At 37.3% G+C, this 27,286-nt stretch overlaps 3 protein-coding genes across 11 annotated transcripts in view; 1 reads left to right on the forward strand and 2 right to left on the reverse strand.

Moving 5' to 3' along the window:
* Window positions 1–1,588: 1,588 nt before the first annotated feature.
* On the reverse strand, window positions 1,589–8,166 carry LOC119071478 (NFX1-type zinc finger-containing protein 1-like). 2 transcript variants are annotated; one of them, XM_037176327.1, is made up of 11 exons: window positions 7,949–8,166; window positions 6,758–7,131; window positions 6,555–6,690; window positions 6,393–6,492; window positions 6,258–6,331; window positions 5,322–6,196; window positions 4,005–5,266; window positions 3,715–3,858; window positions 3,482–3,651; window positions 1,840–3,424; window positions 1,589–1,778 (listed from the first exon to the last, which is right to left on the reverse strand). In XM_037176327.1, the coding sequence occupies exons 2-11, from the start codon at window positions 7,119–7,121 to the stop codon at window positions 1,701–1,703; spliced, it is 4,788 nt and encodes a 1,595-aa protein (XP_037032222.1). In that variant the 5' UTR covers window positions 7,122–7,131; window positions 7,949–8,166; the 3' UTR covers window positions 1,589–1,700. The 2 variants fall into 2 exon arrangements, with proteins under 2 accessions (XP_037032222.1, XP_037032223.1); XM_037176328.1 differs by having other exon boundaries at window positions 1,690–1,775; window positions 1,832–3,424; window positions 7,949–8,165.
* Window positions 8,167–11,085: 2,919 nt separating this feature from the next.
* LOC119071487 (zinc finger protein with KRAB and SCAN domains 7-like) lies at window positions 11,086–12,885 on the reverse strand. The gene is made up of 3 exons (XM_037176339.1): window positions 12,207–12,885; window positions 11,520–11,838; window positions 11,086–11,455 (listed from the first exon to the last, which is right to left on the reverse strand). Exons 1-3 carry the CDS (start codon window positions 12,634–12,636, stop codon window positions 11,146–11,148), a joined length of 1,059 nt encoding a protein of 352 aa, XP_037032234.1. The 5' UTR covers window positions 12,637–12,885; the 3' UTR covers window positions 11,086–11,145.
* A 2,064-nt stretch (window positions 12,886–14,949) lies between these two features.
* Window positions 14,950–27,286, forward strand: part of LOC119071492 — a 36,116-nt gene continuing 23,779 nt past the window's right edge. For 2 of the 8 annotated variants that reach the window (XM_037176352.1, XM_037176343.1), the window contains exon 1: window positions 15,459–15,597. Coding sequence is in view for 3 of the 8 variants with exons in the window: in XM_037176349.1 (XP_037032244.1) it covers window positions 15,447–15,597 (151 nt within the window). In the remaining 5 variants the exon portion in view is untranslated. Of the gene's footprint in view, window positions 15,598–24,941; window positions 25,063–27,286 lie in introns of those variants that run through there. The other 6 variants (XM_037176349.1, XM_037176350.1, XM_037176348.1 and 3 more) reach the window with 6 other exon arrangements.

Here is a 27,286-nt window from a genome sequence, read left to right on the forward strand (position 1 = left end):
AACTTCTTTTTAATCGACGGGGAATTCAATTCCTCACGTTCAGTTCGAAGATGGGCTATAATAGACCGGAGGTCTCTGAGATATTCCCAAGAGAATTTTTGGGTCATCGTTTGATAACTTGAGTATTTCTTAACAGATTTCCAACACTTTTTTTTTAATCGAGAGGAATTAAATTCCTGAGGTTAAGTTTGAAGATGGACTATAACGAACGAGTCATCTTAGAGCAGGTCTTAGAGATATTCGCAAAAGAATTTTCGTCTCGTCGGTCGCTTGATAGCACGATAGCTTGAATAATCCTCAACAGATCTAAAAAAAATTTATTCGACTAAGAATGAAATTTGTGATGGCTCTGTCTCCTTATCATACGGAGTAATTTTCGACAGTACTGAAATTACTAACAAAGTTAACGTTAATGGAAAATGATGGATCAATAATCTATGATTTGTTCTGAAAAGACTTCTATGGCGTGATTTCTAGCTGTCTATGCTAGAAAAAAAATGAACGAGTGTGTAATCACACGAGTTGCATACCTTATTCATGAGCTAATCGGGTCAATTCAGTATATTTATTTGTTAAAAAAGTCTTTTAATCTAGAAAATTTCAACTAGTGTGAGCTTTGCATAACCCTGATCTTTTGTTTGTTCTGAAAATTTATTTGCAATCAAATAAAAGGAGTGAACAATTTATGACAAAATAAGACAAAGAGCTGTTTTAAGTCAGTGCGGAAAATATTTGTGAAATCTCAGCGCTAGGATTTTCGCTAGGATTATTGTTAATCTTATTAATTAGTAATTTATCCTTTTACGAAATGTACTGTAAAGTATTTTTGTACAATCCTTGTGAATTCATCCTTTTACGAAATGAAACGTAGGTGTTTTGATCGATCTTACGAATTTCATTCTTTTACCAAATGTAACGTTAGTTTTGTTCGATCCTATGGAATTCATCCTTTTACGAAATGTAACATAAAGGCGTTTGTACAATTCCATTTACGAAGAGAAACGTAAAGGCGTTTTGTTCGATCAAAAAGTTATGGTGGCGTCACAAAAATTCGCATCACAAATATTTGTGATATCACAAATTACTTGGTAAAATTTAAAAACAGAAATATTTTGTGATATCACAAAAATTCACATAACAAAGATCCGCACGGACTTAAAATGATATTTTTGTTGCAATTACAAAAATCTATTGAAAAAATCCCAGTCAGTCAGTCAAGGGACCTGACCCACCCAAAAGGTGGGGCCTAGTGCGATGCCATTCTCGAAAGCACAGACATTCACTTACTTACTCGATTCTATTCTACTTCTATGTCGGTGCCTATCATTGGGCATTTGAATTAACGAATTTACCGATGAAATTACCGCTGACAAAATTCCCCAGCTTACCTTACATGACCAAAACGACTATACAATTCAAAACATTTTTCATTTTGCAAAAATTTGAATTTTTTGTGCGGCCCTAAGGTAAAACGTACCGTTGGACTCTCCCGATATGAATTTCCTCAGAAGATAAATTGCTTATTTTTCTATGAAAATTCTCCAGTGAAGTACTGCAGGGAAAATAATGTCACTGTTGACACTGACTGTAGGAAAATCACGGTTATTTATTTTTACAGGAAATTGTACAAATTAGCAAGTAATTAAGGCCACGTTTTCACTTTATTTTTCGTATTTACTTCTGGGTTGTGCAAAGGTTCATCATTCTTTCAATTGGAGTTTGGCAAGAGTATCTCTTAATTCTCCAATAACGCTCGAGAAGGTGTGACACTCGTAATCCTAGAAAACAAAAGATTTTTGCAACCGAAAGTCGTCAAAGAAAAGTGTAAGATTTTCAAACCTCTTTTTCGAAAGTTACCAACTTCCTGCACTTTATCGTTAAAGGATTCTGGTGGCATGAAGTATCCTGCTTATGACCGCACGGCAATTTTCTGTTGATGTTCGAGTTGCATTTTTTCGCCACTTCCACTCCGCAAGGGAACACGTGTGTATGTCCACAGGGATATTTGTATTTAATGCCGGCATTACACCGTATATCACAATTCCGATCTTTACACAATACGCTTCGTTCGTGACCACATGGAAATTCCTTTTTCACTTCCACACTACAAGGGGCATTTGGGAACAAGTGGCACGCTACGGATATTGTATGTCCACATTTCATTTTCTTCTGCTTCAAAGTTCCACATTTTGTAGCTTTCTTTCCTACTTCACCACACAAAACTCGCCGGACATGACCGCACTTCAATGTCTCGTCGACTTTGACATCACATTTAACTTTCGTCTTAGCTAGTTCACATGAAACCTGAGCCAAATGACCGCAGGACAATTTTTTCTGAGTTTTGCCTTTACATCTAGCTTCTTTAGCGGACAGCGTATGGCATGGTCCGCTAACTTTGTGTCCACAGGGGAATGTGCGGCTTCTGATGAAGGTACAGAAAGTAGCGGACGAAAACTTGTGACAGGCTGTATCCATAGTGTGACCACATTTTAAAGTCTTCTTCATCAGTGCACCACATTTCGGTCCCTTTCCTCTCTCGTTGCATGGAATTTGTCTCACATGGCCACACGGCAATTGTTCGCGGACTTTTATGTTGCATTTGGATGAATTTGCAGCGTTCAGTTGAACGATATGACCGCAGGACAACTTTAATTCACTCGAAGCTTTTTTGGCTGGTAGCGTGTGACATGGTACACTAGCTTCACTTCCACATGGAAGCTTACGCTTCACGATCGTAGTGCACTTAAATTGGTCAGTCTTTTCCGAACACACGACCTGCCACTCGTGACCACATGGAAGTTTTTGAGCAATTTTCTTGGAGCACACCATTTGTTGACACGGTACTGAGTCCCGATGTCCACATGAGAAGGTTTTCTTTACTTCGACCATGCAGGTAGCAGTCGAGAGCTTATGACATGCCGTTGTTGTAATGTGACCACATTTCATTTTCTTTTGCGTCACAGCATGACACTTCGACCCCTTTAATTGTTCGTTGCATGGAAGATGTCTTATATGGCCGCAGGGCAATTGTTCACGGACTTTAGTTGTGCATATCACTCTGAACGTATCAGTTGAGCTCGATTTACTCACATCGTGACCGCAGGCAAGTGTAGCACCTTTGGTGATTGCCGACATTTGAGATGAAGTAGATCCCGCGCCAGGAACTCGATTGGATTGAATTTCATTGTTTCGTTGATGTGTAAATCGGGATCGACGGGTTCTTGCTGGTAGTTTGCTAACAGCCGATGATGAAGATTTAACAGTGGAATGTATGAGTTGGTCGTGTAGCTTGAACAGTTCTGGTCGAGTCAACGGTAAATACTCGCCGATGTTGTTGCGATCAACTAAAATTTTATTGATTTTTGACCACGTATCCGAGCAAGTAGCCAAAATTCTCATATTTCCAATCATAATTAGGCCATGTCTGCAAAGGGAAAAGCGAACGTTCAATACGGAGCAATGATACCGGCAGCGAACTTACCGAGCACGGGACAAGGCAACACAGACTCGGTTGTCGGTGTCCAAAAATCCGACGTTGTCATTGCTGTTGTTTCGTACGAGAGACAAAATGATTAAATCGTTCTGCTTGCCCTGATACCCGTCCACAGTGCTGATCTGAATTTGGTTGATGGCTGGATCATCATTGATTGTCTGCAAGTCAATCGAATGAAATTAGAATTGTGTCACAGGTGCGATGAGTGTTGAAGTTAGCACATTTTCGATCAGAGTTTTTTGAGCCAAGTAGGTGCATATGACAGATATTTGTGTGGGAAGGTACCCGCACGCCGTGAAATACGATAGTAGTCCGATAATATACTTAGCTTCGTAAGCGTTGAAACGACTTTTCGAGCGAGCCTCCTGAAAATGTAAAACAGAACATAAGGAGGGACACGTACGAGTGCTTTGGGAGTTGAATTCGACAAAGTGTTACAACAGTTGTGGTAAACCTATTAGACGCCAGTACTTCGTACGGGTCTACCGGTGGCATTTTATTTCGTATTTACCTGGCTCTCCTGATGTTCATGTTGAACAAAAAACAAATTCTTCGCACAGCCCATGACATTCGGATACTGGTCTACATCTGAATGATTCTCCAGTTCATCGTAAATGGCCGGACAAATCAATTCGGCAATTTCCGTTCGCATTCGATGCTGCACTTTGAGCTGCGTCCAGTTTTGAGTATTCTGGGCGATTCCATTTTTAACGAGACGTTCCATGAGCGATACGTCCAAGAAAGATTCCTTCAAATTGTGATCGGCTATCATCGGTCGCAATTGTTTGTGATCGCCGATCAGAATTAGTTGTGTGCAGTGATGCGTTAGTGATGCGACGACATAGGCTTCCAATACATGGGCAGCCTCTTCCACGATCATGATGTTCGATTTGAATTTCGTTTCGACCATTTTTTTGTATTTTACTGCACCGGTCGTCGTCATACCGATCACTCTGGCGTTTTTTATCGTTTGATTTTCTTTGACGTAATTAACAAGCTCTTTGTCGCGAATATTCGCCTTGGTCAGTTCATCTGTGGTGGCCTGAACAATATCAGTGAGATGGTCGACAAGAAAAAAATAAAAGCCCCAACGAGTTACGAACTGCTGATGATCCGGATTCGCACTGTGTAGAGATTTTCCTTTCAATTTCTCCAAAGTGGTTGGAATTCGAGGAAACGTTTCGTTCAAAATTGTTTCAAGATTGTTGCATAATAGCACAAACATTCCGTTCCGGATTGAGATCAGAGAAGCCTGTCTCAATTCCACTGATTGTTCGCTCAAACCGAACCATTCCAACACGTTTCGGCACATATGTTCGTGCGACTTGTTCCACATTTTGAAAATGTGTTTGGTCGTCTCATTGGTTTCAAGTTGAGCGAGCATTATTTGCGGAAGCAATTTGAAATTGATGATTCCTTGATGCACGAGCTTGCTGGCGAAATCCAGACCATGCACCTTCAGCAAAGCCTTTTCCAGCGATTTGATTAACTTTTTGTTTTTTCTCTTTTCTTTGCACATTTCTTTCTTGAATTTCATTGTGCACGGAAGAACGACCTCCGATTCACAGCCACCACCGATTCGGAGAAGAGATTGTTCGGCCTTTTTCAAATCTCCGCCGTGCATTTCATTCGTCAAAAATGTTAAAATCGGTTCTAGCAGCTCGTCCAACGCGTGATTTGTGTACGAAACGATAAGAATCGGTGACGGGCTTAACCATTTGTTCGTGAGCAGCATCTTCACTATTTGCAGTGATACGTGCGACTTGCCAGTACCTGTAATGACAGAATATCAACTCTGCACAAACTGAATGTTGGCTGTTGAATGTACCTGGAGGTCCTTGAATTATCGTCAATTCTTGAGTTAACGCTTTTTGCAGTCCCTCGTATTGAGATTGATCCAAATCCAATTCAGCCGCACTCGGCCAACGATGATATTCCAAAGATGGAGCTCGCACGATTCCTTGGCTGCCAATGCTTTTCGTTAAAACTGTGAAGTCGATTTGATTGTCGGGCTGTTTCATTAGATGTGATGATACGTCAGATTTGGTTACCGCATCCACGATGTACTTCTTCATCGGAAATTTGTCCAAATCCACGTCCTGCAGAAAATTCAATGTGTATTCGTAGGGCAGAAAGAATGCCTGACTTTCAATCATTTCGAATCGATCTTTGTCGGTGATCTTCCACGACGGACCATCCAGTAAAAAGTTAACCCCCAGATGGAGAATGACGGAATCCTCGCGAGGAATGCCAATGTCAATGACCTTAGCACATTTGATCGTATGAAAGTTGTCTGGGCTAAGTATCAAAAGCGATCCAGCCAAGAAAATTTTCCGATCGTCCCAATCGACTTCTTCTAATCGATTTCCCCGAATGGGAACCAGCAACGTCTTGGACGATTTAACTTCAAAGTCGGGCTCGTCGAGTGAATTACTAGCTGCAACGCGAATGCTCTTGAAATGATTGTCTTGCCGTCTCCGCTGCTTGAATGCACGAAGGTCTTGTCGTAAAGGTCTGAGGACATCTTCCATCAACAGTCTGAAGTGGATGTCCTTGTACTCTTCCGATGAATAGTAGGCGCCATCCAATTTGTTGGGTCTAATGAAAATCGTTTCAGATTCGGTGAATAGATCGGCTGCTCGAGGTTCAATGTGCATACAAGTTATGTCAGTTACTGTGTCCGCCAAATTCGCCTTTTTTCGTCTGGGTTAGAAGAGGATGGCTTGTTACCAGGCTGTTCGTTTCGAACATTTTTATTATTTACCTCTCTAACGCATCCTTTTCCCATTCTTCACTGACGAGTAAATATAATCCCAGCGTAGCCTGTGCATCTTGAATCTTAAAAAACCCATTTGCTTTTAGTCTGAGTTTGGGCAACTACTTCAAATGAATTACTCACCGAACAGTGTTCGCCGTCCTGTATTGTGGCATTGAAAAAGTTTTTGATTAAATTCTTTAATGACGGCGTCCGTTTACTGCCGTTACGATGTTGAAAGTAGCTACAATTGATAATAAATCGAAGAGTTTTTACAAAAAAGAGTTATGCAAAGGCGTAATATACTTTGCCGTGTCTCGAATAGCCACTGAGGGATGGTTCAATTTCAGCACGTCCAAATCATTGTGAATGGAATGACCAACGAGTATGCGCCCGTTAACAATGCTAGCTACTTTTTCCACAACCAAATCAATCGGTGGAGCTGAATGGACAATTTTTTCATTTAAAAATGACTCAGGTCATTCCATTCCGAAACAAACGTTACGTACCTCCTTCCAAATCGCCTACTCGTATTCCACTGAATTGTGTGTTATAATCCGTAATTTCCTCCAAAGGATTGACGAACGTGTCGTACACACAGTATCCAAATTCATTGACGATTGAAACGCGCCCCAACGCACTTATCTTAAAATTACCAACGCCAACCATCTCGCAGTCGATTCCAAGATAATCGGTAATCGATTGAAATTCGTCAGTCAATAAAATATTATCGATCGCTGTCCAGGGTACTGATCCATCTGGCTTGTAGTCAATGAATCCGAATACATTGAGAAATTGTGGAGGAATATTGCTCGTTGCGTTTTCACACGGTTGGGCCGTTCTGTTACGTAGTTCGGATAACATGTCGTCCATCAATGAAAGTCTAAGCAATTGAGGAATTGATTAACGATAATTAGATGTCTATCCGCATTCGCTGGCTTTTGGCTTATATTACTAGATTTTTTTAAGAAAAAAGCAACGGTGCCAGACTGATAAACAGAAAAAATTCATTTGACATTTACCTCATCCCCGACAAAAGATTACATTTTTCAAGCTTATCGCCTTAAGTGTTCATTCCACTCAACAAAAAGTACTCTGTTTGAGAGCCGTGAGAGAGCGAGCTGTCAAATAAACAAAGGAAAAATTGAAAAAATTCAATTTTGTCTCTCACACGGAGTACTTTTTTGGTAAGAGGAAACTAAGCATTATAGACTGTTATGATCAGAGCGAGAAAACCGAAGACTAGATATTACAACTTTCCTTGGGCTACTTGTCAAAATATTTACTTCTCTTTCAACGTGGCACGTAGAGAGCGAGAGGACCGAAGACCAGTTTATTATAACTTGCCTTGGGGTAATTGTCAAAATATCTCTTTCTCTTTCATCATAACACTCGATACAGTGATCAAATGATCAGCCGGGACAGGACTAGAATAGATACAAACTGGAAGAAGAAGCAAGAAAAACAACTGATGACCAACACATGACACAGAGAAAACTATAACAACTTTCATTGCTTATTTGTTTACATAATGAAATGCCAAAAGAATTCAAAAATTTGAACTGGCAAGAAGCAGTCCAAACTATTTGATCAATTCGACATCTTCATATTTAAAAATGTGCAAAATTTGATTCATAACATATCGGTAACAGTTCGAATTGGAATTTGGAATTCATACAAACTATTCAGATATTACTTACATGACGTGTACAAAGTTCGTGCAACGAAATTCAATAAACAAATATTTTATCACTAATATAAAAAGAAACCTTCATTTATTGGCTTATCCGAACAATTTGAAAATAATTTTGAGTTTATGAACACACAAAGAAATATGGTCACAGTGTTTGAGCAACAGACGACAGTTGCTATCTGAAAGAATGTTGTGCAATTCAACAGATTTCACTATATTGTCAGTGACAGTTCTTACGGGGATTCACATAATTGGTGACGTACCTGATATAAGCGGCAAACTTAAATTAAAATTTTATGACAGAAAATAGATAAGGATGGATTGTTCGGTATTTGTTTTTGATTTAGGTGGAAGCACTGGTATTCCAGCAGCCACGGAAGTGCCCGTGTCCATGAAAGGTGCACGGGATGTCTTGGGTGATTTGGAAAGCCCTTGGTGTCCTGAAAAAGAAAAGTTCGGGTGTCAAGCTGAAATCCTGTCAGTTTTCGTAAAAAGGAGGGGGGGGGGAAGTCTGGAGTGCAATATTTCAGTTATCGACCATTTTCCAACACTCTGGGCCAATTAGTGTAGCTTGAGGTCGTACTTCACTCACTATGAGATTTTCTTCAACTGATTTTGTTCAGTATTGTTGCTGCACAGAAGGCTAAGAAACATTTTCAGTCAAAATTGACTTCGATCGAAGGTTTTTCGCATTGTTTTTCCGTTTCGTTGTTTTATTGTTGCAGCTGTTTGCTGGTGATTGTGCAATTTTCGCTAGCTGGATGAATGGTGTAAACAGGTGAATCAGACGGTTGGTGACGTAAGAATCGTGAGTACGACGCATAAGAATTTTTTATTTTTTGCTTTTGGAGCGCAGGCGCAATTCTTTTGTTTGCTTTGCTGCATTTTTTTTGTGATTTCTTAGCAGCTTTCCACGATTTCCCCAAATTTTCTAACAGCAGATGGCAATTTCTCAATGCAAACTATCCTACACTTGTTCATGGAAAGTTTTGCTGCTGTCTTGTGTAAGAGGCTAGCGGAAGCAACTGAAGATGGTAAGTCCACTCTGACCTGTGACCGCCGCTAGTTCTTGAGGTTGAAACAGCTTTTCTTTTTTCTTGTTTTGCCACTTTACGTGATGTGCGGGAAAGGGAAGAGCGATAGCTCTGTTTGTCGTTCCAAAGGATGTTTCTCCGAAGGATTTTTCTTTGAAGTTCAATAAATGTGAAAAGGAGTCTTGTGCTCCTGAACTTTTCGTCTCGGTTTAAGCAAAATTGGTATGTGCCCTGCCCATAACGACCCTGCACTTGATTTGGATTTGACACTTATTTTTGAATTTTCAGCGGACCTGTGGCGTCAATGCTGGTCGCTGTTGTCGATACTTTGTATCAAAATTTGTACTAGCAATTTTTGTGTACTCTTAAACGTGAAAAATCGCGAAATATCTCAACAAAGACTTTCACGATTAAACTAACAAATTCACAAATTGATTTTCACGATTATATCCCCAATGCCTAATGTTCTGCAGAAAAATCGAAATTGAACTTTCATTTACAGCAGACCGAACAGCGTCACTTCGGTAGAACCACGAAAAAATCAAAAATCATCAAAAAGAATTTATTTCTATTTATTTTTAAGCAAAATACTTACAAATCTAACTGGAATGTTTTCATTCGGAATGAGCTAAACAATATTTCTCTTATCTCAAATAAAAGACTTTTGGATTCAAGGAAATTTCACGTTAAAACTAAATAAATGTAAAAAATGTAAATAAATAAAATTTATGAATAAAATATCAAAATTTTGAGTTCATAGGTAGAACGGAAGAGCATAAATGCAGCAATTAAACCGAAAAGATTAGTTCGTCTAGCACTGCACAGATGAACCGATTGCTTGTGATATGACACAGATTCATGATTTTAATTGCATTCGTCTAGGGTGCCCAGATGCTCCTTCTTTTCGAAATATAAATCCGTTTATCGCGAATTCTTCGAACGATTTGTATGGAGGATAAATTCAACGTATCCGGATTTTTGAAGAGTATGGTACACATCGAATCCTAGTTTCATTACGAGCTCAATGAGGTACATCTCGCCTGTCGCGCTATTGTCGTTTTGGTGCTAGAGCTGTTGGAAATATCAATGGTTTTCAGGTGGAAATTTTTTCATCTGGTACTTAGGTTAACCGCTCTCATGTGAATTTAGTTTTCTTGGTACAGCAAACTGTGCCATAATGTAGCCCAAGGTCTGAGGAGCATTTATCGCATGCATCCAACCAACCACAAACTCGGCTGCTTCAGAAAAGTAAACCAAAATCGCATTTCTTGTAAGAAGTAAAGTCAGGAAAATTATCATTGGAAAGCTGAGGTCAATTAAATTTAAGGTAAAAAAATTAAAGTGGTCCACAAACCGGTCGAAATCTCTTTGGAGTACAAGGTGACATTTTAGAAATTACCCTATCTCTTACATCCAATAGTCCCTCCAGTTTTAAATAAAACTTTCAATTAAAAAAAAAAAAAAAAAAAAAGTCCCTCCAGCACAAGTTTCTATACTTTTAGGAAGTAGGGAGTCTATGCCTTCCAATGGAACATTCAACCATCAGGCTTGCTGATGCGCGCAAGCGTTATTAGTCAGAGAAACTTTTTTTTTTTAAACAGTCACTGAAGCCAGTTCAGCCAACGGTTCGACGTATATGATGTCTTGTGTGATCTGCCTAGTCTAGCACTACAATCCCCTAAAATTTGAACGAAGTCGACCCCTTATTACCCGAGATAATCAGGGTGAAAGAATTTCCAGCTGAAAACCACCGATATTTCCAACAGCTCTAGCACGAAAACAACAGTTCCGCAAGAGGCGAGATGTACCTCGTTGAACTCGTAATGAAACAAGGATTCGATGGGTACCATACTCTTCAAAAATCCGAATGGCATGGCTAGCCGATTGTTCGAAGATTTCGCGATATGACTCTTAATACTCATCGTGAAGTTCGAAAACGAATCAGATTCTACGAACTTTCACAAAGTCAACAGAAACGTGTATTTGACTAGAATGCTAGTCAGGAGATCAATTATTTTATAAAAAAATCTGAAAACTTAACTCATGAACAAAATCCATCAAACTTTGCAGGAAAACTTATACGAAAACGACGAACCTGTTCATATAGATAAAAGGTAGTTCAAGTGTTCATCTGGGTGTCTCTATAGGTTCCTAGGATCATCCCTAAATACTAATGCGTAAGTATGTGACTGTGTAGATGCTGAGGACTTCGAAATGTTTTGCTACATGTCGGACAACGTAATGACGTCGATGTTAGATCACTATCTACACTCGAATAGTGTTGACTACCTTCAATATGTTCGCTTAAACTTTCGTGGCTCATGAATTTCATGTTGCACACATTGCATTCAAATAACGGTTGCTTCACATACGCAATGTATTCTAGCGCCTTCGAATGCGTTCCTCGATGCTTTCGGAGTGTACTTAATTCTCGGAAATATTTTGGACATCCGACCCAATCACATTTGTATGGTTTTTCACTGCAAAATGAAAAATACGTTACTGGTGGCCAATCAAATTTCAATGTCACCATCCATCACCTACCCCGTATGAATCATGTGATGTCTCTTTAAGTTGTGACTGCTGCCGAATATTCGATCACATACCGAGCAAATGTACGCCCTTTTGTTGCCTTCCAGTCGGGGAATGCTAGCATCGCGAATGATTATATTTTCGGCCTGGTATTGAACTTCCTTTTTACAGCATTTTGAACATTTTGTCGGATCATCGGGCATCGGCGTTTCGCTGTAGCAAATCATGCATTTGAAATTTTCGTTGTGAACATGAATTTTGCGGTGTTTCTTCAGATCGCTGAACTCTCTGAATCGCTTGTCGCATATGTCACAACAATAGGGCCGTTCACCTAAAACGATTACATTTACTAAAGGTCCTTTAGGCTTGATTTCCACTTACGAAAAGCGTACTCCGTTTTATAACTGTTTACTCTCTCAACAATGAAAGAGATGTGCGGTTAGCTAAACGGAGGCAAAACGGCGTAAGTGGAAATCGAGCATTAAGTAAGGTTTCCACTCAACAAAAAGTCGTCAGTGTGAAAGCCGTTAGAGGGCGAGCTGTCAAGTAAACAAAGCACAAATTGAAAATAATATTCAATTTTGTCTCTCACACGGAGTACTTTTTTCGTAAGTGAAAATCAAGCCTTAAGGCCAGATAAGCGGGCAAAACCTGGCCCAAAACCTGAAAGTGTCACCAAATTCAATAAAAACCAATTACCGGAGTGTATCATCATATGGCGTTTCAAATTGTAGCTAGTGGCCACTGTTTTAAGACATAGTTTGCATTCGTACGATACTTTCATGTCCGATGAATTGCCCTCATTCCCGTCACTATCACTTTCTATCAGTATCACATCGTCGTCGACAGGGGTGGTCTGAGACGTTTCCAATTCATTTTGCAACTGAATCTCATCGTAGGACATGTATGCGTCAGTGTTGCCGACAACTTCTGGTCCATCGTACTGGTCGTACTCTTCGTATTCGGTTTGACATATTGACATACCTTCATCGTACACTGTACCATCGTCATTGTAGTCATCCTCATCATCGTCATCGAGTAACACCAATTCCGGTTCCACTTTGATCGAAATCTCTTCAGGAATGATGATATTGTTCTTTTTGCTGGTAGTTGTTTGAAATACATCCATTGCAGATGCAAATGTTGTTGGGCAACTGTGTAGGTCAACGTATCGGTGTTATGTGTGATGCTGTTGTAAATCACAGCCGTATTTAGCTAATTTAGCAGATGATCACGGTAGAATGTACAGATTCGTCACCAAACTACAAATCTTACAGAAAACATTGTCCATTAAGAGAGATTATAAAGGTAATTCTTGCTACAAATCAAGAAAATATTTGGAATATAGAGGTTGACTTTTCAAGTTTCTGACAACAACTATTCTCTCTCTTGTTCTGTCAAAAAATCGTTTGTGTTTGTTGATCCGCCGCATGCACTTTCCGCGAATTTTAAACCTGTCACATACGGCTAATCAGCTGTTATCGATAACGACGACAAAAATAATGACAAGCTCTGGGTAATATGGTCCTTTATACAGTAAAATGCATGTTAAAAAAATTGAAATACAAGATTTGAAATCAACCGATTGAAAATATTTTGATCGATAGAAGTAATAGACCCGACAATAATACTGGTCATATGCTTGCTGTATGTAACAGGTTAAACTTGACTTGTTTAGTAAAAATCGTAAAAATAGGGAATTTATACGGAGATGTCCACAGAGATGACAGACTATATGGTCGTCTACGGTGGAAAGCTTTCTAAATACACGTACAATACCATAATTTACCTTGATAATCTTCTGCACATTTAGTTCTGTAAAGAATAGTATATTATGTCACTAGGACCATAAAGGTGGTGACATGTATGTTATGAAAATTGTCGTAAGTGACACAACAAATCTGAAATTACTCTGGCTTTTATTGAAAAAAAAGAAAAGATTTTTTTTGCGAATTGGTTAATCATCAGGCTTTCCAACTCTACAGAGAGAGAGTTGAGAAGTTAATCGAAGAATTGTGAATCTCGAGTAACGAAAGTTCTTGACGGATCTCGAAATCCAGATAGGATTCAAAGTTTCGAAGACCTACTTACTTACTTATCAGGCTTTGTCAACACAAGCGGAGTTTGGATGACTACTAACTTCCTTCACTCCGCGACCCCGATCTAGTATCTTCGACCACACAATCTATCCAATTATTCCGTGGTCTCTCTGTCGGTCTTCGAAGGCGGCAGTAAATAACTCACCGATATACTTATCAAGTTTTTTGATCTAGGTCTTTTCATTAGGCGGACATAAATGAAAGACTTTATTAGAAAGTCTTTTGATGCATTCTTGGTAATTGACTATCAGATTCTAAAATTTGGTGCAGAAACTATCCCGCAACAACTTCAAACATTTGACAACTATACCTGACGTTCACTTAAATATCATAATGCATGTTAAAACAAATGAAGTAATAGTTATTTATCTACCAAGGTAGGTATGAAGGTATTTTTTCGCACTAGATGTCGATGTCGAGGCGAAGCCGAGGTCGACAAGACGTCGTGTGCGAAAAAATACCGGCATACCTACCGTGGTAGATACAACGTTTTTCGCAATTTCGGGCCATAATCACCTTTCCAATGCAAAACATGTCCCACATTTTGTTCCAAAGTTCTTGTGTATACAGAAAATCATTTGAACGATTAAGAAGGCTGCATTATAATACACATTGCAATGTGATGTAAAGAGACGCGTTGAATGAAATCGAGTAGTCAATGCTTAGTATATACGCTTCAACAATACGTTCGGTATAATTGTGTGACTCTATAGCCGAATGGCTATAGTCACTGCTTTGTGTTCAAAAACCTTTTGGTGTCGGGGGTTCGATTTCTGGTCAATGCAAGATTTTTATTTATAAAAATTTAGCCTTCGTTGAAGGTAATAGGTTCTTTAGCGTGCGAAAAAAAGGTGATATCGCACTGCGTGCACTGTGTCCAGAAATACAGTGAAATAAATACCCTCAAAACGACATTAAATGGATGCATGGAAAGGTGATGATTATGGACCGGAATTGCGAAAAAGATTGTATTTCATTCTCTCGAAAAATATTTGGATCAAATATAGTAGTAACTATTTGTTACCTATCCTGCTTGCTGTCTGTGAAAGTGTAACATAACTTGTACTCTTCCGCGTTTCCGGCAGGTAGATACAGAGTTTTACAAAAACTTTGTTCATCTTAATAACACGAAGCTCTCATCTCAATTCAAATTTTCGTTTGTAGGGAGAATTTCTTCTACGAAAATATCACAGCCGCACGAAAATCTCTCTACGTCTGTTTGTCAATGAAAAGCTCAGCTACCGTTTATTTAAATACATTTTATGTTCTCCTTTCCTTTATTTTATCTCTTCGTTACACGAAATCCTATCATGACAGTCACTGTACATTATTGTTCAGTTGCATTGCAATTCTCGGCACGATTAGTTTGGTGCGATTGGTGACCGCACAAACTAAAATAGTTTTTTTTTTGTACAATATAGAACGGAATTACTGAACAAGAAAACTGTGAAAATTCCCTTTTTTGTTTTGTCGGTCACGGGGACAAAAGAATTTTTTTTATTCCTTTAGATATTCGTCCCGTAGAAGATTCATTGGATTTCATTTTTGGTTTTTCCTATTGTTCGTCGAATAGAGGAAAAAAAGAAGATTTTTTTTCCGTATGATATGCATATATAACTACTGGATGAGTATGTCTATATCGATATAATATGCACGAACAGGGAACTGTACGACATTTACTACTGGAAAAAGCTGTGGGAAAATTAATTGACCGATATGGCAGTGGTGCAGAAGTGATAAAATAAAATTAATGACTGAGTTATTTGAGTTGTCATCAAAAACAATTACAAAAATGTTCAGCTAAAGGAAATCAAGAAAAAAAAATCTTCAACGGGGAAAAATGGGCGAAAGGACATTAAACGTACGGCACAGTCGAGTGAGCCCATCTCCAGGAAGAAGTTCATCGATAGCATACTCGTCGTGTCCCGTATCGGATCCGGATATTATTAGTAATGTTTTAGCCATACCGATGTCATCTATAAACGTGTCAGGTTGGTGTCATTTTGTACTACTAAATTTCCTTTATACCTTCTGGTAGCCAACGGTGGTAAACATATTTGTTTGTGGTTTTGTGGATTTAAATGAACCGTATCATTTTCTGCATACTCTTCGTTTAAAATCAAAAAGAGATGTTTCCGGTTTATTTCTTTTTGTACACAAAAAGTACGTTCTGTACACAAAACATACATTTTGTACACAAAAAGTCAATTGTGTACACAGAAACCATGATTTTGTACACAAAAATGATTATTTTGTACATAAAAGTGATCATTTTGTACACAAAAGTGATCATTTTGTACACAGTAAGTTCGTTCTGTACACAGTATGTTCGTTCTGTACACAAAGAAGAATCATTTTGTACACAAATTTGATGATTTTGTGAGAGAGAGAAGAATATATTTATTCATCGACGTTATTACAATGTTGGCCTGTGGGAATCGGAATAATGCGAATTCTTATACATGTGCATTTGAATATTTAAAATTTTCAATGAGTAATCTAAATATTGTATTATTGTGTTATTAATTTAAAAAATGATAGGTAAAAACATTGTACATGAAAAGCAGCGCCGCAGGCCGTGAATTATAAAAAAAAAAAAAGAAGCGGGGTCGAGGGGCGGCAGCCCCCGCAGTGGGGGGTCAAGGGGGGTACAGCCCCCCTTGCGGGGTCTAAGGGGCAGAGCCCCTAGCGGGGTTTGGGGCAGAGCCCCATGAACGTACGGCAGCCTGCAGGGCGTAAAGAAAAGCTCGCCGCAGGCGCGGGGGTTTGGGGGCGGAGCCCCCGCACAAAGAAAATACATCATCCTACAGTAAAGAAAGTGTATGAAACAAGATGTAGTCCAATGACAAAAGATTGAATTAAGCAAATATACTTTTGAAAGACTACAGACACAAATTACACGTTCTCTTCTATAACTGTATTACCTCTTCTTTTTGGTGCCGTTGTTCTGTTAATTATTAACTTCTAGGAATGAAAGTGCTGCTCAATGCAATTTATGTTTATAATAAAAAAATCTCTCAAAATCAAAAAACACAGCCAATTGAGAACTCTCATTGTGATAAAGCTTCTTTGTTTTGTCACACTTGATAACTTATGTGCTGAGATCGCGTAAAGCTAATTCAAAAAATTGCTAGAAGCTTAACAAGATTTTGTGTACGAATAGTGTTTTCTGTGTACGTTGTTACGGTTTCCGTGTACAAAATCAGTTATGTTTGTGTACAAAATATTTTTGTTTGTGTACAAAACAGACCTTTTGTGTACAAAATAATCAATTTTGTGTACAAAATCTTTAATTTTGTGTACAAAATATTTTTTGTGTGTGTACAAAAGGGACGTTTTGTGTACAGAACGTACTTTTTGTGTACAAAATGAAATGAACCGATGTTTCCTCACTTTAATCCGATCGGTACTGTCTGTGCTATAGATTTACCAATATGGATATGATACTGGATTTTCGGTACATTTCGCATTTACCGTTACTTTAAGTGTTCAGTAATACCGCAGAAGAAGTAGCAGCATTATATAAATAGCATAACATAGTGTTTGGCAACATACACATAGGGACAGTAAGGTCAAGGTCATGAAGGAAAATTTGTTTTTCCGAGTTCACGGTTTATTTTGGCAAATGTAATATTATTTTTCACTGTTAAATATATGCATGTGAAGCATTGAACAATATGTGAAAATTACTGTAGCAGCTGCGGCATTTTCTCACACTCATTTTCATTGAATTACAATGAAAAATAAAATAAAATGGTGTGTGTGTGTACTTTGCATTATTTGGCTTTCTTCTTTAGATTTTCCTGACGTGAAAATGTTAGCTGGTAAACAACATCTGAATGTTTTTAACGCTAACCGACAAATATTTTAGTTTTGCCAGCAATTTTACGGTATGCCTTTTCATATGTAAATATATGTTACGTTGAATATTTCCTGAGAAAATGAACGTCTCTTTTAATTAACCAGTCTGAATAAAGGCTTTTAAGGTTCGAAATAGTTATTTGTTTACCGAGGGGTTAAATAGGAAATTATAACAAGAGCGAAGCGAGGGCCGTTATACCTCTGAAGTTGGATTTTTTCATTTTCTTCCAGAAGTGACCACAATATTTTTCATGCGTGCATGTTGTGTTCTGCCGTTTTTCTCCACGAAACGAAAACATCGATTCACCATTTTCGAAATGAGACAGTGCTGCACTTGTCCCATTGGAACTGTCATTTTGTTTATGTTTTCCAAAATGAAATGGCGGCCTTATGTTTTCGTTTCGCGGAGAAAAACGGTTAATCATAATCACACCATGTAAACATGAAACATGAAACACAGCATCTTAAGCTAGAACATCGCTCTTGTTGAATTTCTTATGTCTTATTTCTTATTTCAAGTGACCAAGGGGAGTCACTTGGTAAACAAATAACAATATCAATAAGTCTTTTATTTTGCCCGTTGAGGTTTTTATTTTCATAAGAGGTTTTATAAATATTTTAAAGAAAGACCAGTGATGGCATAAAAGTGGCCATGATATTTGTTAGCAATTTAAATTGATCTTGACAGTCATCACGCAAACTAAATAGATCCAACGCTGTTCCAAATAATTTATTATTAATGAATAAACTACAAACATGCATTGTCTCCATTTGTAGACGTAGAAGTATCGATTATCATTTGTGTTTCCATTCCATACCTTCATCAATTGACTTCGAATTCGAGTCGGAGTTTCATAAGTCGAAGTTATAATAGTGAAATGATTAATTTTCTAATTTTCCAAAATTTTATCTTGTTACTAAGTTCATGGCAACACAACAGGCCCAACGGAGGCTTAGGTGCAGAGATTCGTATCACCCCATACAATCTAAGTTCATGGCAAACACTTGCCACTTTCCATGGAACAATTTTTTAGTGATTTAATTGAGTGTAAAAGTTCACTTTTACCCCCCCAATATAAATTCATTTCTGTTTCTTTCATTTTTAAATCGGTAATCTTCTTGTAGCGTGGAAACTTACACATGAACATTATTTTATTGTTCTTATAGACGATATCCTCAAGGAAAAGTAATGAATTTTTGATGGGCTGAAAAAAGACTTAAAAATTCAGTCCATAGATTGAACTTTGAATGAACATGAAAAAGCCATGGCATATAACAGAATGATACAAAGAAAATAATGAGAGCGAAGTTCAATTTCAATCAAAAAATTATAAAGTTGCTTCCTGTTCTCTATAGATTATATCGGAAGCATATATTGCAATCACGCTTTTTATAACAAAAATTCTTTATCATGGCCCTACGTTAGTGAAGGGCCGTGACGCAGGTCCGTTCACACTGAAAAATTTGGCTGAAATTTCCAGAGTATGGCAAGGACGTAATTCTAAGAAACTAATTTGAAGGAATTTTCGTAAAAGCTTATAATTTCGGAGCTATGAGCGTTTTAAGCTATTGAGCTATGGTACCTATTACTCGGAAAATATGGTAGATAGAAAGTTCGTTTAAAAGACCGAAAAAATTCTGTTAAGAAAATTGTTAAACTAGGGAAAAATACGTTCTGAAACACTGAAAAACGGAGAAAAGCCGAATCATCTGCCACTTTGTGACGCAAAATTTGTTTGGTATTTTTTTCTAGAATTTTTTCGGTACAATTTTCTCTTTTTTTGTGAGTCGAAGCTGTATGCGTTACCCCCACCGATATCAGTTCTTTTGTAAGTGGATAAAAGGACTTGCGTCACACATACACTGTAAGGGGCCATTCACAAATTACGAACGCTCTTAAGGGGGAGGGGGGGTTTGCCAAAAACGTACGCTTCATACATTTTTGAAATTTTCTCCATACATTTTCGCGTGCAAGGGAGGAGGGGGGGTCTGAAATTTCTAATTTGGTGCGTGCGTAATTTGTGAATGGCCCCTAAGTGGTTTTGGGCGATTTAAGAGTCTACCAGGGAATTCACGAAGCCGATATATACTCAGTAACTCAGTATATTATATAATGTTGTATTCAAGTATTAGTTTCACAATACCAGTGTGTAGGAATCCGGTAATTAGTTTTTTTTCGAAGTCCTATCGCTCGGCAGATATTGGTCGGATTGACAAACTATTTACTTTGACGGAGTATATTTCAGCTTCGTGAATTCTATACAATTTGAATCTTTCTCTAAATCTTCTGAGAATTTCGACGTTTAACAGTAATTTAACCTAACTCGAGTAAGTAACTGAGTATGTCAAAGCCTACAATTTATCGAAAATTTTAAACTCATAAAAACGAAACGTTCGACGATTTTAGAGAAAGTACAACTTTTTTCTTGCATGTCGCGATGTATAATTGATTACCAACAGCTAAGTGTATAATATACGTGTATGTACCAACCCGATGTACACATACCGCCTATTTCGATTCGAGAATTCTATACATGAAAATTCTACGAGGACAGTAAACGCAATAAAAATAAATTTTCCGGAATATCTGTCGCAGTGCAGATATATATACGTACTGTACATATAAAGCGCTAAATGTGTAATTACTATCGTCGATCGTCACCATTGACCATTCCTAGTTTCTTATTTTTGGCAATTTAATGAACTTGAAAACATGCAAATAAATTAAATTCTCATCCCGGTTGAACGATATATTCATTAAGGCACAACACTGCTGCTAGCATGAACAAAGAAAATATTTGAGGCTGTCGAGATCACAGTAGGCTCTGTCTTTCTTTTGTAAAGATAGATGACTTGTTTTCGTTGTATGAGTTGAAACATACCATGCAAACAAGCTTATCACTAAAGCCTCCAAATTTGACACTCGTCAATTCAGTGTTCATGCTAGAAGCAGTGCTGTGATTAAGGTAGTTTTGTGTGTGTGTGTGCAGAAGTACAGAGCTCGTTTCGTTGGTCGAGTTGGATAGGCGCTGGATTTATAAACCAGAGGTTGCTAGTTCAAGCCCAGCTGTGGACATTATGAGCAAAAATGCTTTCACTTCAGATTGTGATTTCTAGTATGTTTCACTAAATGCTAAATAAAAATTTGTTGGCTTTACACCAGAGTTCATAGGAACTCATAATTCTCGTATTGTGAATCGAGCGTGGATTTGAGCAATATTTCTCTTAATTCTCAATGAAAATAGATAAGTAGGTATGGCCAGTACATAGTCCATACAAGTCGGAGCACATACGGATTTGCATGGCGCCACCTGAAACGAACTCATTTCTAGTGGAAATTTGCACTAGAAATGAGTTCGTTTGAGGTGGCGCCATGCAAATCCGTATGTGCTCCGGCTAGAACAAATTTGAACGTTTGGCCATACCTATCTATTTACTTTCATTGTTAATTCTCAGGAGTGACACTGATTGACGCTATTCGCAAGTCGATCTTCTGTCACTTTATCGATACTTTTCTAATTTTTGAATTTTCAAGTCACACTGAATCTAGCAAAATAAGCATTTTATCATCATTAAATTCCGATATCCAACGTTTTCTGGCACACGACCAGTTCCTAAGTAATTAAAAGCAGTAAAGAATCATAATTAATGATAGATCTTAGGTGTACATTTCGTGCAGTAGGTACATCGAACGTAAACATATGCAATCATAAAATTTCATAGAAACGATATATGCCATTATGGCAGCTGTTGCTTTTTTAATTTCCAATTTTACAAGAAATTCCTCATACAATATAAACGATAAAATGAACTGAACTCCTTGCAAGTGCTAGTAAACATATACTTAAATTTGTGACGAATATATTCGTGGTGTACGCCATTTTCAACGATAAAGTCATTTATTTATGGTACTCGACTATGACATAAAAACTAAGAAACACCGAATGGGTAGGTTTGCTCCAATTTTCCTTAAACGTATTCCTACAAAATGGGAAATGTTTTTTTAATAGCAACATGATACTCGGAATACATCTCCATTGCAAAATAGCGAAGAGTCAAGCATTTCATATAAAGCTATGCAATATTTTTAGCGTAATAAATGGCAGGAAAGCTGAATGGATGACGTGTAATTTTCGCGGTTTCAATATTTTATTTTGAATTGCAAAAATATTCAACTTGAGATTTGTTCTTCTGTTCAACTGAAAATTCTTTTGTCGGAATTTTCATAAATTTTTCACTTGATCAACGCACTTCAAGCATGTGTGGTACTCTAAATAGGGTGCTGAAACTGGGTACTGGACAGTGTATCGAACAAATTTTGACGCTGTAAACAAAATTTAGACATTTTTTCATACAAAATAGTACTCTATTTGGCAGCTGTCATTGAAAGCACTTTTGCTTGAAGTGCGTTGACTTGATCCAAATTTTCATTGTAAGAATGCAAAACCGAAAAGGTGTAATTTTTGGTCTTTAGTATGCAAAAGCCGTGCATGTGTAGTGTTTTTTGAAGCCAGAAGAATTCTAATCACAATGCTTTCTAATCTAGTTGGACACTCTTTTTTAATTTGGACCGCTCTACATGTTGCTAATCCAAAAATATTTACTCGAAATTAAATGGAGACGGTTGGACTAGGTTAGTTTCGAAACAGTAGTAATTTAACAGATTGATCATAAAAAGTTTAAATTGAAAGTCATAAATCCTTAAAGTGTTATGACAAAAACATTTATGAGTCAGTTACATGTTATTAGTCGTGTTAAAGAAAACCTGTCGTGCAATAAAATATTATCACAAACATATCCAACTTACAACGAAACACAAAAAACGAGCCATCAGAACAGTCGGAGCGTTTGCTGCGACTGAGGCCCGTACGAACCCGTATATCTATTGCGTCTGTCACCCTACTTTGACCGTAAGCATATATGGGACAAGTGGGTTGGCCTGTAGAGGCGCCACATTTTTTTCATAGTACTTCATTCTCTGAAGCTTATTTTCATGTGAACCAACTTCACATTTACCATTACAGAACAAATGTCACCATATGTAGTTGGTTCACATGAAAATAAGCGCAGTGACAGCATTAATTTTATGACAGAATGTACTAAAATATGGAAAAACTCTATTACATTTCTTCTTAGTTTCTAAACATTATTCTCCTATTGCGCCCGTAAATGTAGTTAAAGTAAAATTATTCTGAAATGTGTACATATTAGAAATTGCGCATAGCGCAATTACGAAGCCCCGTACGACGTTCCTTTCAAATGTAACATAAATTTCAAATAGCCCTAAAATTTAAATTTATTGAGTGTAAATACTACATTTTTGCGCCTGACGATCATAATTCGACGCTTTTCGTCACTCACTCTAATGATGAAATGTGCGTTTTTTCGGTACTGCTCACACCAAGATGGCCGCGTCCGAAAAAGTAACTTTTACGGCCGTTGATTGCGTCCGTAAAAGTAACCTTTTCGGACGCAAAAGATGATTCTTAGAATTTCAAAGTAGTGTCGACAGAAATTATATGTTGCTCGCAGAAGATGTGGACGCATCACTTACATCAACTGAACTGACTGTTGATGTGGGTCGGATACCCAGGATATGTCCTGCAATTTTTCACAGAAGGTGTGTACTTCGACAGACACCAGTCTTTAAAATTTTTGTACGCTTTTTCGTAAATTGGTGCTGATTTTTTAGGTAAAAGGTTCTGAATTATCTCAGCCTCCATCTCAATATCGAAAAAGTCGTGTTCGGTCTCGGATCCGCTCATTTTGCTTTTTTTTGCAACACTAAATTATTTTACGTAGCCTTGAGTCGACACTCATAATTGAACTAGAATGTTCATGCGTCGTTTAAGATTATTTGGTTTCTGTGCAACATTGATTTTTACATGACGGCCATTTTTATTTCCGTAGAGTGATTTTCATTTTTATTTAAATTTGTGTTTCGTCTCATTATGATCGTCAGACGCAAAAAACGTAGTTCGTAACTCGTGATGAAAAGTGAAATTTTTCAGGACACGTATCGGCCTCAGTCCGAGGACCTAAATTAAAAAAACAAATTAACAACATTCTTTTCGGTGTTCGACTACCTTTCAAATGAAACAAAAATTAGGAAAAACGGATGAAATTTACTCGTGTTATTTGCAAAATACACATAGGTTCGAGTAGCCTTTCACTCTCGTAAGGCCCTAACTCACGGTCCACTCACCCGATCAAAAAAAAAAAATTTTTTCCTAGATTGGTATATCCGTGACGGACAGGCGGACAGACAAAATTTTTATTGCGGATTTGTCATCTATGAACATAGGCAAAACACTTTGCCCTTACCGTCTGCTTCGAATTCCATCAATTACACACGGCATCGTAATCGTATGAGCCCCTTTGTACTTCGTACGGGGTTAATAATCTAAAAATGAAACAATCCAAACGACCTATCACAAACACCGCCTCAATCGTCAAATTTATTGAATTGGTTTTGTTGCCTCAACACAAAACAAAAACTGAATGGTCATGTCTCAACCTATAATCTCGGAAATCTCTGCCATTAAAGAGAAAAGAACCAAAAGCTTAACAAATTACACCATTTCCCATTTCCATTCATTTTCATTCTTAATATTACATGTGTTTTACATGTATATGATACGCATTTCTCCACTATACTAAATGATAATGCTCAAAGTCAATGTGTGCGCCACCGTATATATACTGAAATAGAAAATTTTTAATTCTATTTCTGCTCTTCGTGAAGCAAAAAAAATATTGCGATATTTTATTTTCGGTTTCTATCTATTGGTATATTGTCGAGTGGCTTTATAATATAATAAATTGATCGCCGAGTAAACATCTACCATACCAAATGGTATTAATTTTGTCCCTCACACGATATCTAAATGACTAATTTCGTGCATACGATTAGGCCTGTAAACTTTGGGGAGGTTACACAGATTGCCATTCTATTTATTTTTACGCGGGAGCCTCAAACCTTAAACAAAACAAAAAGGTCACCACATTATCACGACAACGACAATCATCACGGGATGTGAGTTTTTCGTGTGAAAATTCTCCATATGTGCTCAAATCGCCTGTGCACTTCAGGCATTTTTATGGTCGATCTCGTCCTCGTCTCTAACTACCAAATTTCACACATCTTCCATCATTTTAACCCTCCTATCGATTGCATGTTCATATACCACATAAAATATGTTTGTATTGAATCTATACAACGAAACCATCGTAATTAGTGTCTGACTGTTACATATTCACTGCTATTATTATTAAAGCACGCTCTCATGATGAATGATTGACAACAACAATAAAGCATGTCGACTGAATGTATATATTTGTACGGACGTGTACACAAATGTAATTATTTACAAACGTAAGTTGTAGAGCGATCACCATATGACTTTTCAGTGATCACATTAGTGTTGATTCAACGTATATCAAAGGAGTAATGTCAAATGGAAATTATATTTAGGTTTTTAGTTGACCGCGAGAATTTGATTCGAGGTGTGCGTTTTTCTTTTGTGTGTCGTCAGTTGAAGATTTTTTTTTTCAAAAAAAAAAGTTTTGTATTGAAACATAATCAACTTCTTTAAGTACTTTGGATGTATAAAAGCTGCCATTTGGTTGACAATAATAAAATTCTGTATCCATTTTCATATTATATACTGTTCTTGATTGACCGTGATTGTAAACCACTTAAAAATCAAGTGATTCATAACGTATAACGTTCGAAGTATACTTTACTGGTCCCTTTGGACGGACGGCTAAGAAAAACTATGAAAAATGGATAATTCGTCGTTATCTAATGTGAAAATCGATTGGAAGCGTACCATACGTATCCACTCCATTCTATAGACAAAATAATTTTAATTCATTGGTCTTTGTACTACTTGTTTCACTTTTAACCCACAAAACGTATTTTCATGAAAATCTGAATTTTATTTTCAAAACATAAACATAAATTTGTCAAGAAAGTGTTTTAACTCGCTGATAAAATTGTTTACAAAATTAAACGTTTTAATACAATGTGTTATACGAATTAGGTATTTGAACTGGTGTTATAGACAGTATAGACAGAACAAAATACGGTTTATTATTAACAATCTTTGGAAATATTAATATTTCCACAATCACAAATCAATGATATCGTCTAAACTATTTAGTTAATGGGTGTATTGTGTAGAGGGTGTATACTTAAAAGGGAAACTCAACTTACCGGATGAATAATAGAGAACATAAGTGAAAACGCAAAGCAGACAGGGACATAATATAACAAGGACTAGTAAAATCGAACTCGTTTATTTTATGATATTTTGAAATTTGTTCATGACATTCGTCCTTCACAATCATAAACGATTTTTAGAGAGAGAGAGAGAGAGAAAGAGAGAGAGAGAGCAGCAAAAGAGAGCAGCAAAAGAGAAAATTTATTTTTTCGTAAATTTTGTCATTGCTTGCGTGTCAGTATATTAAGTTCATATTTATTTTCACAGATATTATTTCGTTTAATTGCGAACGTGAATTATAAACGATATGGTCTTGTTGTTATTGAGTAAAGTGTGGAATCGGTTCCGTAATGGAACTTACGAGAATTCATATTAAATTCATTCCACTCGAAGAGTCTAGTTTATGGTAAAATTTAGATAAAATATTTTGAGAAGAAAATTTCTTACGAATTTTCCTAGATTTTCATGTGCCTGTTGCAATTTGAAAAACCGGAAATGTCGAAAATATATTGCGCGAGAGCTTGTGGTGAACCCCTATATATTTGCGTTCACTATTCATAAAATATTTACCGTTTTAGTACCAACAATTTTATAGTACGAACTACTGTTGGAATTCAAACTACGACATTCGTGACAATAATTTCTCGCGAAAACTTATATTTCAAGACTTACCGGCGCGAAGTTTCATTGTAATATATACGGACTTTTCGTATAAAAATGTAATATGCTCTTAGCAAAATTAAAATTTGGTGGCGTGTGAATTCGGCAACAGCCGACGTTGCGCATAATTAAAATTTTATTTCATTAGAAATTAGAAGTAAATAAGTGTAGAACGTAGCAGACGCTGCAATGTTATCGCCGCACCCATTGTGTTGCCTTTGCCCTTACTGTCTGCTTGTTACAAACGGCATAGCGGGTCAACAAGCCCCAGTACTTCGTACGAGACTACAAATTTTCTCACAAGCAAAACACAGTCGATAATAAATTGCTAGCATAGCAATGAGAGTCCAACGGTATACGTTTCCATATATTTAGATGTTCTCCACACGAGACATTTATACATTCATTCGTGTTAATTAATAGGTTACATAAATTTGAATCTCCTGAATGCAACGTGTAATTTACATACGACGTACTCATTGTTCAACCACCCTCAGCGAGATATGAATTTATGAATATGCCGTGACTGCACAGGATTCTGCATTCTATCCAATTTCTACCATTAAGAATTGAGATGTTTCTACTTCCCAAAATGATATTTTTAGGTCTTTTTTCTTAAAAAAAAAACCATATTGTGGACACTTCATCTGTCCGTCTGTCTGTCCGTCCATGTGTCTGTGTCACAAATCAAAAATGAGACGATAGCAACAGATTCAAAATTGCAATGCTACTGTGAGCAAATCAACACCAGCCAAATAATAACTATTTGTTATCTGATAACCGATCGCTCAGAGTTGACATTGCGATTCGAAAATTTGGTAGTTAACTACCAATATTATAATTGACTACCAAACGTAATTTTCGGTAGTTGATTACCATGCTGATAGAGAGGTGGTAGAGATGTAACTATTTTCTCCGACGGATGAAATTATTT

The sequence above is a fragment of the Bradysia coprophila genome (genome assembly GCF_014529535.1).
Source record: "Bradysia coprophila strain Holo2 chromosome IV unlocalized genomic scaffold, BU_Bcop_v1 contig_5, whole genome shotgun sequence".
Lineage (NCBI taxonomy): Eukaryota > Metazoa > Arthropoda > Insecta > Diptera > Sciaridae > Bradysia > Bradysia coprophila.

What these genes read in the sequence shown, in the direction of transcription:
- LOC119071487 (XM_037176339.1), bottom strand. Translation starts at nt 12,636, where the DNA reads ATGGATGTATTTCAAACAACTACCAGCAAAAAGAACAATATCATCATT. An exon ending in CCATATGATGATACACTCCG is followed by an intron (nt 11,839 to 12,206) that starts GTAATTGGTTTT and finishes TAATCGTTTTAG; the next exon opens with GTGAACGGCCCTATTGTTGT. An exon ending in CATCACATGATTCATACGGG is followed by an intron (nt 11,456 to 11,519) that starts GTAGGTGATGGA and finishes TTCATTTTGCAG; the next exon opens with TGAAAAACCATACAAATGTG.
- LOC119071478 (XM_037176327.1), bottom strand. Translation starts at nt 7,121, where the DNA reads ATGGACGACATGTTATCCGAACTACGTAACAGAACGGCCCAACCGTGT. An exon ending in AAAAAACTCTGATCGAAAAT is followed by an intron (nt 3,652 to 3,714) that starts GTGCTAACTTCA and finishes ATTGACTTGCAG; the next exon opens with ACAATCAATGATGATCCAGC. An exon ending in GTTGCCTTGTCCCGTGCTCG is followed by an intron (nt 3,425 to 3,481) that starts GTAAGTTCGCTG and finishes TTCCCTTTGCAG; the next exon opens with ACATGGCCTAATTATGATTG.